The sequence below is a fragment of the Diorhabda carinulata genome, chromosome X, assembly GCF_026250575.1.
Source record: "Diorhabda carinulata isolate Delta chromosome X, icDioCari1.1, whole genome shotgun sequence".
In the NCBI taxonomy this organism is placed as follows: Eukaryota; Metazoa; Arthropoda; class Insecta; order Coleoptera; family Chrysomelidae; genus Diorhabda; species Diorhabda carinulata.
In genome coordinates, this window is record NC_079472.1 from 12,446,609 (window position 1) to 12,467,335 (window position 20,727).

At 30.5% G+C, this 20,727-nt stretch overlaps 1 protein-coding gene across 1 annotated transcript; it reads left to right on the forward strand.

Moving 5' to 3' along the window:
- Positions 1–6,225: 6,225 nt before the first annotated feature.
- Positions 6,226–10,471, forward strand: LOC130901235 (testis-specific serine/threonine-protein kinase 3-like). Its single transcript, XM_057812443.1, has 5 exons — positions 6,226–6,548; positions 6,895–7,119; positions 7,177–7,453; positions 7,509–7,653; positions 10,145–10,471. The coding sequence occupies exons 1-5, from the start codon at positions 6,298–6,300 to the stop codon at positions 10,441–10,443; spliced, it is 1,197 nt and encodes a 398-aa protein (XP_057668426.1). The 5' UTR covers positions 6,226–6,297; the 3' UTR covers positions 10,444–10,471.
- The last annotated feature ends 10,256 nt before the right edge of the window (positions 10,472–20,727 follow it).

Sequence of the window (20,727 nt, forward strand, 5' to 3'; positions counted from 1 at the left end):
TTTTCGCTTTTTATTACTACATTTTCAATCCTCACTGTATAATATAAGAAATAACTTATGACATATGAGCAACGTTATTTCTGTACTCTAATTATGCATCCAAAATATTTATATATCTATGGTTTAAACACTTAACGTATACTTGGTTGCCTATACCAGTCACTTATCGAGTAAATGTATATTTAGTTGCCTATACAAAATCATATCTATTATTTGTATTATAAAATGAAAAATATAAAATTTTAAATACAATTATTATGAAATATTGACATAAAGTAAAATATATGAGAATGATATAATTAGTATTCTCATAATTCAAATATCACGTGGGCTACTGAAATTTTCACGTTGCTGTATCTCTTGAAAATTCCCTAAAACCAATGTTTAAAACATGATTTTCAACAAAAATATTATAAAACAATACTATTGAATTGAAATTTTTAAAAATATTGTTAAAATATATCAAAATTAAATATTTATTCAGTCCAATCTATCAATAAAGGTTCTAGATGGGTAAACAGGATTATTAAAGTGCAATATCCTTTAGTAATTGAGAAATTCTTTACAACTGAATGAATTTTAACTCAAATACAGTTGTAAAAGAAATAAATGCGAGAAATGATAGCTCATTATTTTTAAACCCCAACATCCATATTTACATGCATCAATATATTTATATCATCATTATACTTCTTGAATAGATTTTTATATCAATATAAACTTTTAATTGACTTAAAAATACTCCAACTGAACACAAAAACGTCTATAATTTTCACAATTTACTGAACTCTTTGAAAAAAAAAAAGGATTTTGAAACACTTAGTTTGGAGAGCCTTCATTATACAATAAACTGAACTAATTAATTAGGTACACATTTTCTATCTCTACTTTGAAGTTACACCAAAGTCTTTCAAAACAGTTTATTCATATCTTTGAGATTTAATAGAAATATAAGGATATTCAATGTATGCTCAAGTTTATGACGTATCCGACTGGGTTAGTGTATGTTTAGTTGCCTATATTATATCAAATATTTATTTCATGAAATGGAAAAGTTATTAAAATTCGTCAAAATTCACACATAACACAAAATTTTCGTAAAAATTAAAGAGAACAATTCATTTAATTGAATTGTAACCGGCCCAATAAAGGCACAAAAGCAGTTGATATATAGCTTTGTGAATACGTAATGTATGCTTAGTTGCCAGTTGCCAGTTAACTGTTTTGGAATAAATATCATAAATTAAATGTATATTTGATAGCCATAGAAAATCAGTTATTAGTGAAAATTATTATTAGAAATATATTTTCAAAAAAATGAGAATGAATTATTGGATTATATTTTAATTGACCCAATTATGATACAAAAACACCATATCTGTATAATCTGATATATAATTACGTAAAGTATGTTTGGTTGCCTATATCAGTTAGCTGTTTATAAATAAATATATTAGTAAGTATATGTTTGATTGCCTACATTAAATCATTTATTTACATTTTAAATATAAATTTATTTATTATCAAATATTTTGAACTAAAACAAAAAAAAATTGAAAATTGAAGCTATTGAAATGATGTTTTACTTCTCAGATACGCACATGGGTATAACAATTTTTGAATGCGTATTTGTAAATAATGAAAAAGAAATAAAGAAAATAGTGGTTTAGATACAATCATATTAAAAATTTATGTGTTTTTCTTTGATAGAAGAAAAACAAAAACACACTTTTATTAGGGTCACAAAATGAATTGCTAACTTTAATTCAATTCTCCGAGACTTCCTTTGAAATTTTTTAGCTTTAAGACGAAAAAAAAAATTACAAAAGAAATTGATTGAATGACGTTATCAGTGTAAAAAGACAGGACAGGACTCAACAAATTTTGTAACTAGAAAATCGAAAGTTATTTCGAAAATGAAACGAAAACCGATTGATTGGTAAGGGTATTTTTGTTTCTAATCCATCAACAAAGTTGTAATATTACCCAGCTTATAAAGAGTAATATTATCAAAAGGATCGTTTTAATGGGGTTTCATTATCGACGACAAAATTTACTGATAGGTTGACAGCTTAATTTACGACGTACCAAATAATAGACGTAAAAAGGAATACGTCGGTAAAACTAAATGAGTTTCCACGAAAGCTTCCGTAAATCTTTTAATTTATTGTTTGTTTGATCTACCGATTAGAAGTAGACATTTATTATTATCAGGTGAATATTTTCATAAAAAAATATGTTAATTAATGTTTTTTTTATCGATCGCACACTCGATTCCCAAGCACCTCAAAACGTCAGATTGATTTGACAGATTTTACATTCATTAAATATGAAAGACTATACAATAATTTCATAAATTCGTATCATTATCGTTCCCAGGATCACCAGTAAAGTGTCTTTTATTATTAGAAATAGGTAAGAGAGGAAAAAAGAAGATTTTGATGTTTCTACTTTCCCATTTGGGTAGGGAAAGGTAATTGGACGTGGATGGACGGTTAAACATCAAGTCTTATTTATTTAATGCCGTTCACAACCTGGATTCGCAATAAGGGTTATAAGATTCCTCCTAGCCAACAGCTCTTAGTTAAAGTAACAGTGAAGATAGGTTTGTCTATGATTGATACCAACAGCAACCAGCAACGTCCTCTGACGGACAGTATAAGTAGTTTGTATGTCAGTTTAAACGTCATACGTCAATAAATTTAATCATTTTTTAGATACGATAGTTGGTACTTATTATTTTAATAAATTATCAAATAGAAAACTTCGAAGTTTTGTTATCGATGTGTATGTTTAAAAATAACATGTAAATAGTATATTGTATTGATAAATTTACGTTAAAGCCTGACCTAACCTCTTGAACTTCTCATTTTATCATTTCGTTAATTGTGTCCCGATTTAATTACATGGATAATATCAATGAATGAAAACGATTTGATATTCTAATTACATTTCAAGCGATTAGTATGTTTTATTGAATAATTATTTCGAAATTATAGTCACGAAACATCACGCGAGAATCATTTCATAGTATTATAATAGAAAGTTCGGCAACAGCGCACTGGTTATACTTATTAGCAAGTTATGGAGTTAAAAACAATTTTTAAGAATTCAAGAACGTCTGATCTGCTTTGGTCAATAATTGGTGTGGTTGTTGAATTAGAAAAATTACAACTGAAAGGACTGAATACATACAAGAAATTGCACGTGAAAAACGCCGTGCTAGGAAACATTTTCAATGGCATACGAAAAACAATTTTAGCGTTTCTAGTGCAATTCAAGGCTAAAAACCTTGCTGATACGATCAACAGATGCTGTAAACTCCAAGCTTTTCTATAACAGATTGTATGACAGATTTAATTGTCATATTACGCATTTTGATTTCAAATAATCAAATTTTTGTATCCGTATTAAATCAAAAGACGGTCCAACTAAACTTAACCTCGAAAACAAAAAAAAACTGATGCAAAGGCGCATGTGCAAAGTCGTTTGTCGATTTGCCGTTTGCGTTCAAACGACATTCAATTTCCGATCCGTCTTGCATTAGCCGTGACCTTGAAGAAATCACAAAACCAATCTTTGTAAGTTCGTGATCTGAATATAGAAAATGCATGATTTTCCCATGGTTAATTATATGTGGCACGGGTCGAAAGATCATCTGTTTTTAATTACCTCATTTCTGTCTTATATTAATTTAACTGTGAAGAATTATAAATCTACCTATTTAACCTTTAGTTAATATTGTATTTTTTAAGATTTATTGGATACTGACCGTCCCTTCATGGGAACCAACTTCGTAGTTAAGCGATTCCAAATGTCCCTTAGACACTTGAAATTCCATCAACTTTTCAAATAACCTATTTTTGTAATTAATATGACTTTTAACGACCATAAATATGATATAGTATAGTCTTGTTGTGAATTAAGTTATTTAACTAGCGGGACCAAGTTCGTCGGGTTATCCTAACCTCAACCTTACTAAAATATTTAATATTTTATCAAAAATAATGACACAACATTCATGTCATTGAACTTATGATTCGATTAACATTTTTCGGAAAGGTAATCAAAGAAATTTTTTAAATATACAAATATATAATACAAAGTGTGGTTTACTTATATATAGTTGTCTTTAAAGATATAAAAGAAAATTCTATAACTAAATTATAAAGAATAATATATAATATACGGGGTATTTCATAAGATTTACTTAATACTGGTTTCAATTTTGTAACTAATCGAGATAAAAAAAATATTTCATACAAAATTCATTCGAAATTAACTAATTTTTGCAAATATTTTAATCCAATTTCGTTTATACGAAAGCTGCTACTCTAATTTAGAGATATGGCAGCACTATGGCAAATCTGACATTGACATAATGAAGTTTGACATTTTTAATGGTGAACGTAATCAGAACGTGTGCTATTTAACTTGATCATATTCACTTGTCATCATGTCATATTGGTATTTTTTCATTTACGAGGGCTGATGCAAATCTTATCATGTATACCTCTAAATTATTACAACAGACGTGACAGAGAAACTCATGATAATTTCTGGGACAATTTTTAGTATTCAGATAGTTTTTTTCAGATACCAATGCTGCCAATCCACTAATATTAAATTAAAAATTTATAATTGTATACGGAAATTATGTATAGAAAAGTCACAAATCTTCGTGATAAGCTGTGACTATTAATTTCTGTGTCTGTTAAGTAGGTTCATCCCCTGTCAGGATGAGTTTGCTTTTTTTATACTGTATAGTTAGAAAATTATAATATTGGTCAGTAACGTGAGCTAATAATGAATCAAATGTTGATAAACGAGCTAACTAATAAAACAGCTGATCTACGTCAAAATGCCAACCGTGGGGTAAACAATCAATTTTATCACATGTAATATCAAGAGAACTATTTTTAAATATATTTCAGAGGAACTAATACAGCGAAAACTGAGTATTATTACAGTTTTTTCAATCTACGATTAACAAAACACTAAGTAGTCGAAATAAAACCAACAAAGCCACGTTTCCAAAATGAAATTTCGTACATCTTCGAGTAGCAAGTCTTTACGAATCCATTTCTCAATACAACTTGAAACAATTAGCTCTAAAATCTAACAAATAACTTCGAAAACCACACAGAAATTACGTCACAAACATTTGTTTACCCCACGGCGGTCATTACCTGATTTTGATAATGCATTAGATTGCTCAAGTGAGTAATGAAACTTATTTCTTTACTGTAACTCTGCAGTAGCTTCTAGCAAACTCTAGATCTCGATTTAATTATTTTTATTAATAGTAAATTGATGTGAGCACAAGTTGGATTTATTATTACATCTTTTTTCTTTTATTCTAGAGCCAACAACTTTTCGGTACGATGTCTTACGATACGAATAGATTACTTTTGTTAACAACTCCAATTGAGAAATCTATTGAATCAAAAATAGCCTCCGATTGGTAAACAAAAGCTTTTGGCCTAAATTTCTGGATGTTTTATTGGATTTTAGACCTTATTATTCCAAGTTACACTTGAATAAGTATCAAATCCCCTTCTAGAAATGTGGCTTTGTTGTAATTAGACCAAAAGATTTAAATTTGTCCTTATACCTTTCAGCAGCCATTGCCACTAAAAAGAAACTCAGTATTCTGAATTTCGTAAATTACTTGACAGCTTATTTGTATTAATATTGCAAAAATACTCAGTTTATACCGTATTAATTTTGACTGAAGATATAAAAAGTATCTATGGAGTCCTCTTAATATCATAAAACCAAAAAAAAAATGAAAAACAACAACCGATACATATACAAAACACAAGTATATACGAGAGTAAATTGTTTACCCCACAGCCGTCATTTTGACGTATATCACTTCTTTTTTTTATTGAGGTTAGTAAGGCCTCAACTGTTAGGGTTATTCGGCCAGTTTGTAGTGACTTTTCCCGACTTCTACTTATAATTCACATAAAGTACGTAGATTTACTAGTACTGATCAAGCTCTATGATTATAATTTTATGTTTGAGTAGTTAAAAATTTAGAAATGAGTTTGATTTTTTCACCACTTGGTAATTTAAACAGTATGGATCATAAACTCTATTCGAAATCGTGATAAAATTATAGAGAAAGTAAATATTAGAGCTATTTAAAAAATGTGAGATAGGTCTTGCTACTTTTCGTCACATACTTCCTCGATGATGACATTCTGACGCTAATTTAGTTGTCATCAATATGTCATAACCAAAATTTATCGTCATAATGGACAAATAAAATGAGTCCGAAGATACAACGCGATGCCATCGCCAGTTGCAAGCGTTCATCAAACTGCCCATTCCGCTACGGTTCAAGCTGCACAAGATCTTCCCAAAGAAAAGAAATTAAGCGTACTTGAATCCCACGGGTACTATTTAGGAAAGACTATCGGTACCGGTTCGTACGCTACTGTACGTGTAGCTCAATCCGAAAGACACGAAGGACAAGTAGCTATTAAAATCGTTAGCAAGTTTTCCGCTCCGGCGGATTATCTGAAAAAATTTCTTCCCAGGTAATTTTAAATTATGTTAGAGCAGGGCAAGGAGCTTTCCAAAACTGGACCAGTTAATCCGTGTGGTAGTATTCGACAACTGTTTCAGATCTTCGTTCTAGGACTAGTACGAGTTTCCAATTACGTCCCTTGGAACTTCTTCCTCGAATTTTCTTTACTGCCACGGTTGTTTTAAACTTTTGTTTACAATAATGTCTTAACAACCATAAATTTAATGGGAATAAGATCGAGTAATCTTGAAGGTTATTCCTTCTATCCCATTACCGATTTGGAGTTGTTTATATTCTAATGTTCAAATTTTTTGTTGGTACTGAATCCTTGTAAAATATAATGTCCTTATTTTTAGAGAAATAGAAGTTGTGAAGGGTTTAAGACATCAAAATTTGATAAGATTCTTGCAAGCTATCGAAACCACTCACAGAGTCTACATAATCATGGAATACGCGGAAAACGGTAGCCTCTTAGATATTATAAGAAAAGATAATTTCATCGATGAACCGAGAGCTAGAAAATGGTTCAGACAACTCGTAGATGGCGTGGAATACTGTCATGATAGAGGTGTAGTCCACAGGTAACTATCATCAATTATATAAAAAATTTAATATAACTTCGATTTAAATCCTTTAAGGGACGTAAAATGCGAAAATATGCTAATGGACTCCGGCTGGAATCTAAAAATATCAGATTTTGGTTTCGCCAGAGGTAATCTGAAAGGTAAAAACGGTCAAAATATACTTAGCGAAACTTATTGTGGTAGTTATGCTTACGCTTCACCAGAAATACTCAAAGGAATACCATATCAACCCCAACACGCCGATATATGGTCTATGGGGGTTGTTTTATTTGCTATGGTATATGGTAGACTACCTTTCGATGACAGCAACTATAGAGAATTGATTAAACAGGTAAAATTACTGTCATTCACTCTTTTAGTGCTAGATTCGAATTTTTCTTTTACAGGTTTCAAATAAAGTTAATTTTCCTAGAGAACCTAAAGTTTCTGGTGCTTGTAAATCGCTTATCAATAAAATTCTGGCTCCATTAAAATCCAGGATACGTATTAGTGGAATCCGTATTGATCCCTGGTTTGTACATATGCACACAGGTAAAATAATTCATATTTTGGCTCTGCACCTATACCTAGAAGATATTTTGTGAGAGACTCTATATCTTATTGCCTCCTCCTCCTAAAGAATGCTATTTTTTGAACTTTCTTCTGTCCCACTTCACTAGATATCTACTCCTTCAAGGTAATCAAACTTTTCAACGAAATAGACGAGACATTCACAGAGTAGATACTTTTCTGTTTCCATGGTTTGTTCGCAGAATCTGCAGTTGTCGTCCTCTACCATCCCTATAGTCTTAAGATGATGTGACATGTCATAAGACCGATCACTAGTTTCATATCGTTTCTGGTCAACACGAGAAGTTCTTCAGACCTCTTAAAGGATATGGATATTTTGAATTGTCTGTTTCTCTAGTGAGACTGCATAGCGATTCATTTAATTCGTTACTGGTATGGCATCTCGTGAAGCTGCAGAAGGGTTCTGGTCCAAGGTATGGAGTAGTTGCCACTTTTTTGACAAGGCTTCATGCTTCCTTCTTATTTCATATTTGAGGCAACAATGTTTCGGTTAGCTAGTACTTTTGGACTTGGTTTACACAGTCCCACACTAGTTTGGATGTGCTCTCAATAGCTTTCAGGACCTTCAAACACTCCTTAGCACTTTTATTTCTATTGCTAGCAACTCTACTTGAAAAATGTACTGTTGGACTTGGTTTACAAGTCCCACACTAGTTTGGATGTGCTCTCAATAGCTTTCAGGACTTTCAAACACTCCTTAGCACGTTTATTTCTATTGCTAGCAACTCTACCTGAAAAATGTACTGTTGGACTTGGTTTACAAGTCCCACACTAGTTTGGATGTGCTCTCAATAGCTTTCAGGACTTTCAAACACTCCTTAGCACGTTTATTTCTATTGCTAGCAACTCTACTTGAAAAATGTACTGTTGGACTTGGTTTACAAGTCCCATACTAGTTTGGATGTGCTCTCAATAGCTTTCAGGACCTTCAAACACTCCTTAGCACTTTTATTTCTATTGCTAGCAACTCTACCTGAAAAATGTACTGTTGGACTTGGTTTACAAGTCCCACACTAGTTTGGATGTGCTCTTAATAGCTTTCAGGACTTTCAAACACTCCTTAGCACGTTTATTTCTATTGCTAGCAACTCTACTTGAAAAATGTACTGTTGGACTTGGTTTACAAGTCCCATACTAGTTTGGATGTGCTCTCAATAGCTTTCAGGACTTTCAAACACTCCTTAGCACGTTTATTTCTATTGCTAGCAACTCTACTTGAAAAATGTACTGTTGGACTTGGTTTACAAGTCCCATACTAGTTTGGATGTGCTCTCAATAGCTTTCAGGACCTTCAAACACTCCTTAGCACGTTTATTTCTATTGCTAGCAACTCTACCTGAAAAATGTACTGTTGGACTTGGTTTACAAGTCCCACACTAGTTTGGATGTGCTCTCAATAGCTTTCAGGACTTTCAAACACTCCTTAGCACGTTTATTTCTATTGCTAGCAACTCTACTTGAAAAATGTACTGTTGGACTTGGTTTACAAGTCCCATACTAGTTTGGATGTGCTCTCAATAGCTTTCAGGACCTTCAAACACTCCTTAGCACTTTTATTTCTATTGCTAGCAACTCTACCTGAAAAATGTACTGTTGGACTTGGTTTACAAGTCCCACACTAGTTTGGATGTGCTCTTAATAGCTTTCAGGACTTTCAAACACTCCTTAGCACGTTTATTTCTATTGCTAGCAACTCTACTTGAAAAATGTACTGTTGGACTTGGTTTACAAGTCCCATACTAGTTTGGATGTGCTCTCAATAGCTTTCAGGACTTTCAAACACTCCTTAGCACGTTTATTTCTATTGCTAGCAACTCTACTTGAAAAATGTACTGTTGGACTTGGTTTACAAGTCCCATACTAGTTTGGATGTGCTCTCAATAGCTTTCAGGACTTTCAAACACTCCTTAGCACTTTTATTTCTATTGCTAGCAACTCTACCTGAAAAATGTTGAGTGATGTTTCTAGAGGTATGGAAAGCTTGCATTTCGGTCCAGTAAGCGGCTAGATTCGAACTGTCTATGTATCAGAAATATACATTTAGAGTTTGCAGAAGATGTTTTTAGACCCATGATTGGCGGTGGTCAATTGACACTTCAAATGGGGCATCAATGCTATACATTTGATCCATTAGTTTGTCGAGACTTTTTAGCTTTAATAACTCTAGAGGCCATATTTCCTGGTTTTATTTTTACTGTCTGGATTAGCTTGTGGGCGTTGCTAAATGCCTCTTTGTTCACTATGAATTGAAGGGGAGGTAGATTCAGTAGAGCCTCTATGGCTGTAGTGGGGCTGGTTGACATTCCCCTGAAGTGCTGTTTGTTCAGTTTTTGACCACTAAACAAGCGCTGAATATGTGACCATGGGTTTGATGACTGTTTGGTGTATCCAGAATGGCATTTTAGGCTTTAGACTCCATAAATATTTCAATCTTTCATTTATTTTAAATTAGTTCCAAGCCAAGATAAACCGGAAACTAGTAAATCTATATCAGAAGAAAGAAAGTTATCTATACCGAGTAAAGATCTACAACCACCGATGTTAATAACGAAGCCTCAATTAGAAGCCGCTGCTAAACCGAAAGTTAAAGGTAGAAGAAGTACAATGGAAGAAACCGGGCTATTAACCAAATATCCAGATACTGAAAGTTTATCGGCTAATACGACAGATACTCCTGATAGTAAAAGCGAAAAATCTAAATCTCGTAGAGAATCTGAAAAATCTAAAAATACTATGGACAAAGAAAAATAAAAAAACTTTGAATAAATAATAAATTTAATGATTCTCGATTACAATTATTACGAAATACGCCCCTGTACTTTTATAAATATTTCGTTCTATCGAATACGATTGGTTTGAAAATATTTTTTTCATTTGAATAAAAATCTGTTAAGTTTTCAAAACAGTCTGGGATAATAGTGATCAAAATAAGTTATAAAAACCAAACAAATGAGTTCTAATGTCAGCACGACGCTAAACATTACATGGAAATAACTTTATAGAAAGGAAGTGGCTCAGCGTCCGGCGAAACAGGACCGAATTTATGCTACAAATATTTTTTAATGTTGAAAGACACATCAAGAAAAAATATATATTCTAAATAAAATATTTTTAAAGAAAACATAATGCTTATAAAGTTCAAGCTATTCATATATAGAGTGCGCTATAACTCGTGACGATTCTTAATCCGGTGAGATAAGGATGCGCCAACTCGGGACGGGGATATTTCAGGTAAATGAAAAGGTAGTCAAAGTACATTATACAATACATAATACACTTCATGATTCAGATCCCAAACTGCATAATGTTCCGTCACGAGTTTTTACGGTATTGAAATCACGATTTGGCGCGCGGGCCATTTATAGACTAGGGTAGAAACCTTTAAAAATGTTAAAAAATAATAGTAGGAGGAATACCATAAGATAGAGAGGTGAATATAATAAAAATGAAAGGAAAAATATTTTACGGGCGGTTTTAGGTCGGGAAAGTGAGGGGGTGAATTCTAGAGTGTGAAAAACGATTTATCTCGATTTTTGGTAAAACTAAAAGTCCTATGAAAAAAGTTGAGTCGCGAATTTATATGTAATAAACAGATCTGCAACTTTTTCATTTTCACTTTTTTCATATAAACTCAAAATTTATGTGAAAAATTCAGAAAACCAAATTTTTTATTTTTTATTTTTTTTTAACGAAATTTTTTAAAAACTTATCTTTCTATATTCCAAACAAACTGTAATTTATATTATTTGGAATAAAAATTTTTTCACGTCATTTTGACTTAATATCGAAAAAGCACCCCAATTTTCAATTGAAAAATCTCCCGTCAAAGTATTAGCTTTTTTTCAAAAGTCGGTGAGTTCTTTATTTGTTGAAGTCTGTACTTTGTGGTGGTGGGACAAATATTACCATCACCGTGGTAAATTTTCCCAAAAAGGGCAATAAAAACAAAAAAAAGTCGATCCGAAATTTTTTTAACTATTATGTTCAATTTTTAGATATTTCTTGAAATTCTACAATTTAATTACTCAAGTTTGTCAATGTAACATGGAATTTCACGTTTTTCGTGTAATTAGATTGTGAAATTTTAATAAATAACTAAAAATTATATATAATGATTAAAAAAATTTTCGGATGCAATTTTTTCTCCTTTTTTTACCTTTTTTTTTTTTGAAATTCACCATTATGATGGTAACATTTTTCATACTATCTGAAAGTAGAGATTTCAAATGAACAAAAAAATCACCATGTTTTCAAAAAAGGTAATATTTTGATGGGGGGAATTTCGATCGAAAATTAGGGTGCCTTTTCGATATCAAATCAAAATAAGGTTAAAAAAACAATATTCCAAATCAAATAAATCACAATGTGTTTCGGACATGGAAATTTTTTATCCAATTTCGTGAAAAACAACGTTTTTTAAAAAAAATAGATATAAAATACCATTTTTTGAATTTTTTACATGAATTTCGAGATTATTATTGATACAAAAGTTGTGAATCTTTGCTATTTAACTTTTTTCCATATGACTTGTAGTTTTCCCAAAAATCGAAATAAACCGTTTTTTACCCTCATAAACTCACCCCCTTCCCCTTCCCGACCTTAGATCGCCCGTAAATTATTTTTCCCTCCATTTTTATTACATTCTCCTCCTTTTCCAATTAGATGTCATCCTACTATTTTTTTTTGTTTCAAAAATCTATAATGACTCCGTTGTGACTAAAGGAAGCTCTAGAGTTTGAGGTGGTTTCCGCTAGATAGCTGTCAACGTCAAACTTATCAATTGTCAAAATGACATCTACATAACAGAAAACGTAGAATTTCCACACAATAAGAATTTCGGTTCTGATCCCACTATATAATAAGGTATAAGAATATGTTATAAGCAATTTAGAGTTACAAGTTGTCTCTATGAAGACATCATCAGGTTGTATTCATACATCCAATGAAAACTTGAAGCGTATTCTTCTGTAACTATCAAAAATATCGATATGTTGGTAGGAAATTAAACATTTTCGTATGTAATTATTCCAAATTTGCATAAACATGACAAATTTTACGAGTCGTGGGCTCTAATGAACACCTGTATCATCATTCCACTTCAAAATATAGGAATAATCGAGTAAGGATAAACAAAATTATTAAATTAGTGTATGTTCATTAGTCTAATATGGAAATGTTTAACAAACTGCGTCTTTTTTTATTAGTAAAATATTACGTCACAAATTTTAAAGAGTCATTGGTTTAATAGACACTTCTAATTTATACGCACTGTAAATAAATAACCTGCAGTTAACTGTTATCGATCGGATATGATTTTTGCTTGTTTCTTTCTTTGTGTTCAACAAGTGTTTTTAATTGTTATTTACTATATAAATATAAAACGGTTGACGCTCGAGATTATCTTTTATAAAAAATTCTTTTTGGATTCAATTTCGTGGGAAAAAACGGGTGGTATACTTCAAAATATGAATTGCCTCAAGTTTCCACCATTTTTACGTTGTCATATGTCAAAATTTTGCATAAATATGACATATAGGTTAGTTTTTATATTCCTATCAAGAGAATTATAATTTTTTTATTATATTATCAATATCATAATGTACAATTATCAATCAATTATTACAACAAATAATTTTTCTATTTGTTTATTATGCCAATTGGTATTCCTGCTTACTAGATTGCCAAATTTTGTGTCACCAAATTATTATAGTGCTTTGTATATTTTTTGTATTATTTTCGTACGTACGAAAAATAATTTAATATAACGTATAAATATAACGTCACTATTTCAAAAATTTCGACTATTCCTACGATCAAACAACACTGTAATGTCGTAATGACAGAATATATAAATCATAGCTCTATAAAAGGATTATATGACTGACGTATAAAGTAGGTAACTTCATTACCAGCGCAACAACAAAGCTTTGATCATCGTCATCATTCGTATTACGGCCTATAAGATTTTCGACGAAATTACGGAGGGAAATAATTTGCATATCATTATTACGGTTAACTTTGGGCATATTAATTACAACAATCAAAGATATTTGACTTTAAGTCGGTTATTATATCATATATTGTTAAAATAATGTGAAAATATACAAGGGTTGACTGGTTAGTACTGAAAACGGACGACTTATGAAAACTGCTTCTGTTAAACAATTTTGATCGTCGTTTAAAAGATTTTGTATGAAAAATATTTGTTCGATTATACTAATTTTATGAAAAATTACGTCACATGTAAATGGGTAACGGCTGCATTTTTACTGATTACGAAAAATGTAACATATTGAACTTTATTTTTGAAGTATTTCATTCATTAAATTTCCTTATTACACAAAAAAATTATAATATTCAGTTTAGCAAACGTAGTGTGATTATATCTGTGGAAAAATACGAAACGTCACAGATATTGACGGTCAATTGATGTAATCAGTGCACTTTTAACTAAAACTACAATTCTATGTACTTTTTGCTTGTAATAAAAACACGTGTTTTTATGATAATGATTGTATATTGTGAAAGCCGAAGAATTACTCTGAATATATAAGAAACGCGATGTTAAACGAATGAAGAAACCAAGAAAAAGTTACGTAAACATTATACTAGAAGTAATACGTCTCGTAGAATAATTCTATAATAATTATTATTAATGAATCTTTTTATAGTTGGCTGTTATGATACGAAATATTTAAGCAGGAGTCCAATTAGCTATTTTTTCGTAGAGTTACAGGGGGAGGTGGCTAACGCTCGCTTACAGACTTGAAGGAAATTAAGTTAGGTTAGGTTTATCACACAATTCCTCACAGACAACAGTAGTTGTCGAATATGTATGCACCTACTGCGGGGAAGTGGATACTGCGCAGCGTACAATCTTCTACAGGCCAACTTGAGAACAAGAAAGAAAGAACTACCCCCGTATAAGGCAATGGGCAAAATGATGGAGAATATTGTAGACCAAAAAAGGAAAGAAGAAACTGGGGATCAATATCACTAGAAATCTCGCTTGGAAGTCTAATAGTCCTAAACCTCCCTATAAAAAAGTTAGGTTAGGTTAGTTGATTTAACTCTAGATGTCATAACAGCCAAAAGAGTGGGGTTACGTAAAACATGTATGAGACCTTTTTTGTAGAACTTTTTAAGAACTTCGTTTTTTGTTTGAAACTTTTTTCTCTAGAATGAATATTTTCAGGAAATATTCAGTCAATTTGTCTCTAGATGAGATATTTCGAGTCGTAACAGCGAAAAGAGTAGGTTGTCATAAAATATGCATGAAACCTTTCTTGTAGAGCTTTTTATGAGGTTTGTTTTATATCTGAAACTTTTTTCTCTATAATGAATATTTTCGAAGATATTCAGTCAAATCAATTCTAGATGAGATATTTCGAGTCGTAACTTTCGAAAAGATTAGGTTTTCATAAAATATTCAAAGAACCTTTTTTATAGAGCTTTTTATGATGTTTGTTTTATATCTGAAACTTTTTTCTCTATAATGAATATTTTCGAAGATATTCAGTCAAATCAATTCTAGATGAGATATTTCGAGTCGTAACTTTCGAAAAGAGTAGGTTTTCATAAAATATTCATAGAACCTTTTTTATAGAGCTTTTTATGAGCTTTATTTTATATCTGAAACTTTTTTCTCTATAATCAATATTTTCGAAGATATTCAGTCAAATCAGTTCTAGATGAGATATTTCGAGTCGTAACTTTCGAAAAGAGTAGGTTTTCATAAAATATTCAAAGAACCTTTTTTATAGAGCTTTTTATGATGTTAGTTTTATATCTGAAACTTTTTTCTCTATAATGAATATTTTCGAAGATATTCAGTCAAATCAATTCTAGATGAGATATTTCGAGTCGTAACTTTCTAAAAGAGTAGGTTTTCATAAAATATTCATAGAACCTTTTTTATAGAGCTTTTTATGAGCTTTATTTTATATCTGAAACTTTTTTCTCTATAATCAATATTTTCGAAGATGTTCAGTCAAATCAATTCTAGATGAGATATTTCGAGTCGTAACTTTCGAAAAGAGTAGGTTTTCATAAAATATTCATAGAACCTTTTTTATAGAGCTTTTTATGAGGTTTGTTTTATGTCCGAAACTTTTTTCTCTATAATGAATATTTTCGGAAATATTCAGTCGAATCAATTCTAGATGAGATATTTCGAGTCGTAACTTTCGAAAAGAGTAGGTTTTCATAAAATATTCATAGAACCTTTTTTATAGAGCTTTTTATGAGGTTTGTTTTATGTCCGAAACTTTTTTCTCTATAATGAATATTTTCGGAAATATTCAGTCGAATCAATTCTTGATGTGCTATTTCGAGTCATAACAGCCAAAAAAATCGATTGAACAAAAAAATGTATATAATTTTTTTTATAGACCTTTTCATGTGCTTTATATTTTAATTGAAACTTTTTCCTCTAAAATAAGTATTTCCAGAGATATTAAGTAAAATTGTCTTAACTTTGAAGGGGGTTGAATTGCATTCGAAACTTTGCATATAAAGGGATTATTTTTTCCAATCAAGGATAAGTTTTGTCGAAAATTTTGGTAAAACCCATACTTTACTCTACTTTTTATTAACAAAATGCTTGATGAAGAATAATAAATCGAAATATTCCTTTTTCTTAAATGTAACATTTTGAATTGGGTCGCAACTTCAATCAAATTTATTTTAATCAATAATTTAAATTATTTCACGTGCATAGTATTCTTAATGTGGCTGGAAATGTGATGTTATAAACCTGATCGATCTAATTTGAAATAAATTTCATTAATTGCATCATCTTTTTGATATTCGACGACATATTCTTCTTGCAGTAGCAAATCAACTTACATCAGCTTTTATATTAAATGAAAAAACTTGATAATTAACTACCTTATATAAAGTGGGAGGTGCTTTAAAAGAATGGAGTTGAACTAGTTTTAAATAGATTACGATATATACCGGGTGAGAAATAATAGTATAATATAATTTAAATACTAGAAAAGAACTGATGAAAAAATGAGACCCCCATATTGTTTTTTTTATTGTTTTTGAGTTAAAAGTATACTACTATTAATAAAAAGATGAAAAAGTAGAAAATTATGACTTTTTGAGAAAAAAAATTCATAAAAATTCAAAATTTGTTTATTTTTCTGAATTAAAAATAAGAATTTTTGTAAAATTCCTACCTTTCCATCTATTTTGAACAAAATCGATACGTTTTTGATAATATTTAAAACCAAAAGAAATAGTTTTTTGAATTTTTTTATCAAATTTTGAGTTTTCGAAAGAATGATTGACACAAATTATACAATTTTCAATTCTCTACAACTTTTAATCAACACTTTTTTTAATACAGGGTTTAATTTGGTCGTATATCACGCTTGAACTTTATAAACCTTCATTCTAACCCCTTTCAACCCTTTAATCATATATTTCTATTTCGAGTATATTAAAAAATAAAAATTTATTTGATAATTTTTTTTCCAAAAAAGTCACGATATTTTTGAAACTAATAAAAAGTTTTCGAAATGAACATAAAACATTTGTTAAATATAGAAAAAAGTACCTTCTTATCAATTTTGAACAAAATCGATGCATATTTGAGCGAGAAAAAAATTTATAACCAAAAAATTAGTTTTTTGAATATTTCTAATAAATTTTGAGTTTAAGTGGGATATTTATTGATACTAATTGTACATTTTTAACTTAACTTTTAATACAGGGTTTAATTTGATCGTAAATCACGCTTGAACTTTATAAACCTTCATTCTCACCCCTTTCAACCCCTTAATCATATATTTCTGTTCCGAGCATATTAAAATTATTTTACTTTTAGTTAGTACTAATAGTAAAAAATTTTTTTAATCAAAATTGATTTTTTTCCATCTGACGTCGTACCGATTTGATCATTTTTTTTCCAAATAAGTCACGATATTTTTGAAACTAGTTAATAAAAAATTTTCGAAATGAAAAAAAATATTTGTTAAAGATAGAAAAAAGTACCTCCTTATCAATTTTCAACAAAAACGATGCATATTTAGACGAGAAAAAAATTTAAAACCAAAAATTAGTTTTTTGAATATTTCTAATAAATTTTGAGGTTAAGTGGAAAAACTTATTGATACTAATTGTACATTTTTTTAACTCTCTATAACTTTTATTAAACAAATTTTGCAATACAAGTTCCAGTTTTGTTGTAAATCAAGCTTAAACATTTCAACTTGTAATTTTATCCCTTTCATCCCCAATTTCAATCCCCATACTATTTGTGAATCATTTATCACTGTTAGTACTACAATTTCTTGTATATCCTTTCGCTTTCATAAATTATTTAACGAACACACAACATCGAACAACTTTTTTTGAACTCTGTATATTTTGAAAAAAATTTGCGATAATGAACCGGAAGGTCGAAGCTAATCAATTTTTATTACCAATATCTTTTCTTTCAGTAGTTTTTCCGTATTGGATTTTTGCTGAGTCTTTTCAAAGTGACATTTGAACTTAATATCTAAGTCTTAAGTCAACATGATTATTGCCCTCCATGAATGATTTATGAAATTTTAGTTCACTAAACTTTTTCTATATTATTGTAAAATGAAATTTTAGTTAATATTATGCAACGCATAAAAAACTGTCTGACAATGATTCTTCAAGTTATCTTCATCGATCTCACCCAAGCATTTGATGTGGTACGATTGAAGGATTGCCAGACTTGCCAGATCTTGATCAGCATCACGATGGATGAGATCATAAACAAGGTAAAGTAAGCTGGAAGAGGATACCGGATGGGAAACAAAGTAATAGAAATGATATGTTAGAAGATAACTTACAAAGGCTACTATACAGGTTTGAACAAATATCTTTCAACTTTCAACGTGCAAATATCCCTGAATACATCCCGACGACCAGGACGACAACCTACATGATGGTATGAAAGCTGGTCGCCGCAAACACAGGACTAAGTCCTAACGTACGATGAAGATAAGTTACCTCCAAAACATGTTATTTGAATGCATCAAGTGTAGAAAAACGTTGGCCTCGCAATTTATTTCTGATCTGCGGTAATGATAAGAAATCATTAAAGGTCAAACAAGGAATTTACGGTGGATGGCCCATCACTTCGATCTCTCAAACAAATTTTTGGTTCTTAACCAAGACAGTCTCTGAAGACAATCAACAGTTTAGTTTTAAAGAAATCAGTCTCTAAAGAAAAATGCTCCAGAAAAATAGAATCTCTAGAGATATTCATTGGCAGAACAGACAGTTTTGTAAGACATATGACAGTTGCTTTTTTTAGAAATACAGTCTCTAAAGAGAAATGACGAATGTTTTGAGAATAGGCAGTCTTCAAACATATTTATTTTGGAAAAAAATAGTCATTCAGACAAATTTAGATTTAGTTCTTGAAGAAGACAGTCTCTAAAGACAATCAACGGTTTTAGTTTAAAGAAAACAGTCTCTAAAGAGAAATGACACATTTTCTAAGAAAAGAGAATCTCTAGAAATATTCATTGGTAGAACAGACAGTTTTGTAAGACAAATGACAGTTTCTTTTTTATAAAGACAGTTTCCTAAGATAAATGACGAATAGACAGTCTCGAAATATATTTATATTCGAAAAAAAAAACAGTCTCTCAGACAAATATAGACTTAGTTCTTGAAGAAGACAATCTATAAAGACAATTAACGGTTTAGTTTGGAAGAAAAATGTCTCTAAAGACAAATGACACATTTTCTAAGAAAAGAGAATCTCTAGAGATACTCATTAGCAAAATAGACAGTTTCGAAAGACATATGACAGTTGCTTTTTTTAGAAAGACAGTCTCCCAACACAAATGACGATTGATTTGAGAATAGACAGTCTCCAAACATATTTATTTTTGAAAAAAAAACAGTCCCTCTGACCAATTTAGATTTGGTTCTTAACCAAGACAGTCTCTAAAGACAATCAACGGTTTAGTTTTGAATAAAACAGTCTCTATAGACAAATGACAGTTTTGTTTTTGTAAACAACAGTCTCTCAGACAAATTTAGATTTAGTTCTTGAAGAAGACACTCTCTAAAGACAATAAACGGTTTAGTTTTGAAGGAAACAGTCTCTAAACACAAATGACAGTTTTCTTTTGTAAACAACAGTCTCTAAAGACAAATGACGAATATTTTGAGAATAGACAGTCTTCAAATATATTTATTTTTGAAAATAATAGTCTTTCAGACAAATTTCGATTTGGTTCTTAACAAAGACAGTCTCTAAAGAAAATCAATGATTTAGTTTTGAATAAAACAGTCTCTAAAGACAAATGACAGTTTTGTTTTTGTAAACAACAGTCTCTCAGACAAATATAGACTTAGTTCTTGAAGAAGACAATCTATAAAGACAATTAACGGTTTAGTTTTGAAGAAAAATGTCTCTAAAGACAAATGACACATTTTCTAAGAAAAGAGAATCTCTAGAGATACTCATTAGCAAAATAGACAGTTTCGAAAGACAAATGACAGTTGCTTTTTTTAGAAAGACAGTCTCCCAACACAAATGACGAATATTTTGAGAATAGACAGTCTCCAAACATATTTATTTTTGAAAAAAAAACAGTCCCTCTGACCAATTTAGATTTGGTTCTTAACCAAGACAGTCTCTAAAGACAATCAACGGTTTAGTTTTAAAGAAAACAGTCTCTAAAGACAAATGACACATTTTCTAAGAAAACAGAATATCTAGAGATACTCATTAGCAAAATAGACAGTTTCGAAAGACAAATGACAGTTGCTTTTTTTAGAAAGACAATCTCCCAACACAAATGACGATTGATTTGAGAATAGACAGTTTCCAAACATATTTATTTTTGAAAAAACAGTCTCTCTGACCAATTTAGATTTGGTTCTTAACCAAGACAGTCTCTAAAGACAATCAACTGTTTAGTTTTAAAGAAAACAGTCCCTAAAGGCAACCATTGATGCAAACACAAGACTTAGTCCTAACGTACGATGAAGAAGATTTTCCATTATTTCTCTATTCCTTGCGGTAATTATTAA

Coding starts and splice junctions, on each gene's coding strand:
- LOC130901235 (XM_057812443.1), top strand. CDS start 6,298: ATGCCATCGCCAGTTGCAAGCGTTCATCAAACTGCCCATTCCGCTACG. Junction 7,120..7,176: donor GATAGAGGTGTAGTCCACAG/GTAACTATCATC, acceptor AAATCCTTTAAG/GGACGTAAAATGCGAAAATA. Junction 7,454..7,508: donor ATAGAGAATTGATTAAACAG/GTAAAATTACTG, acceptor TTTCTTTTACAG/GTTTCAAATAAAGTTAATTT.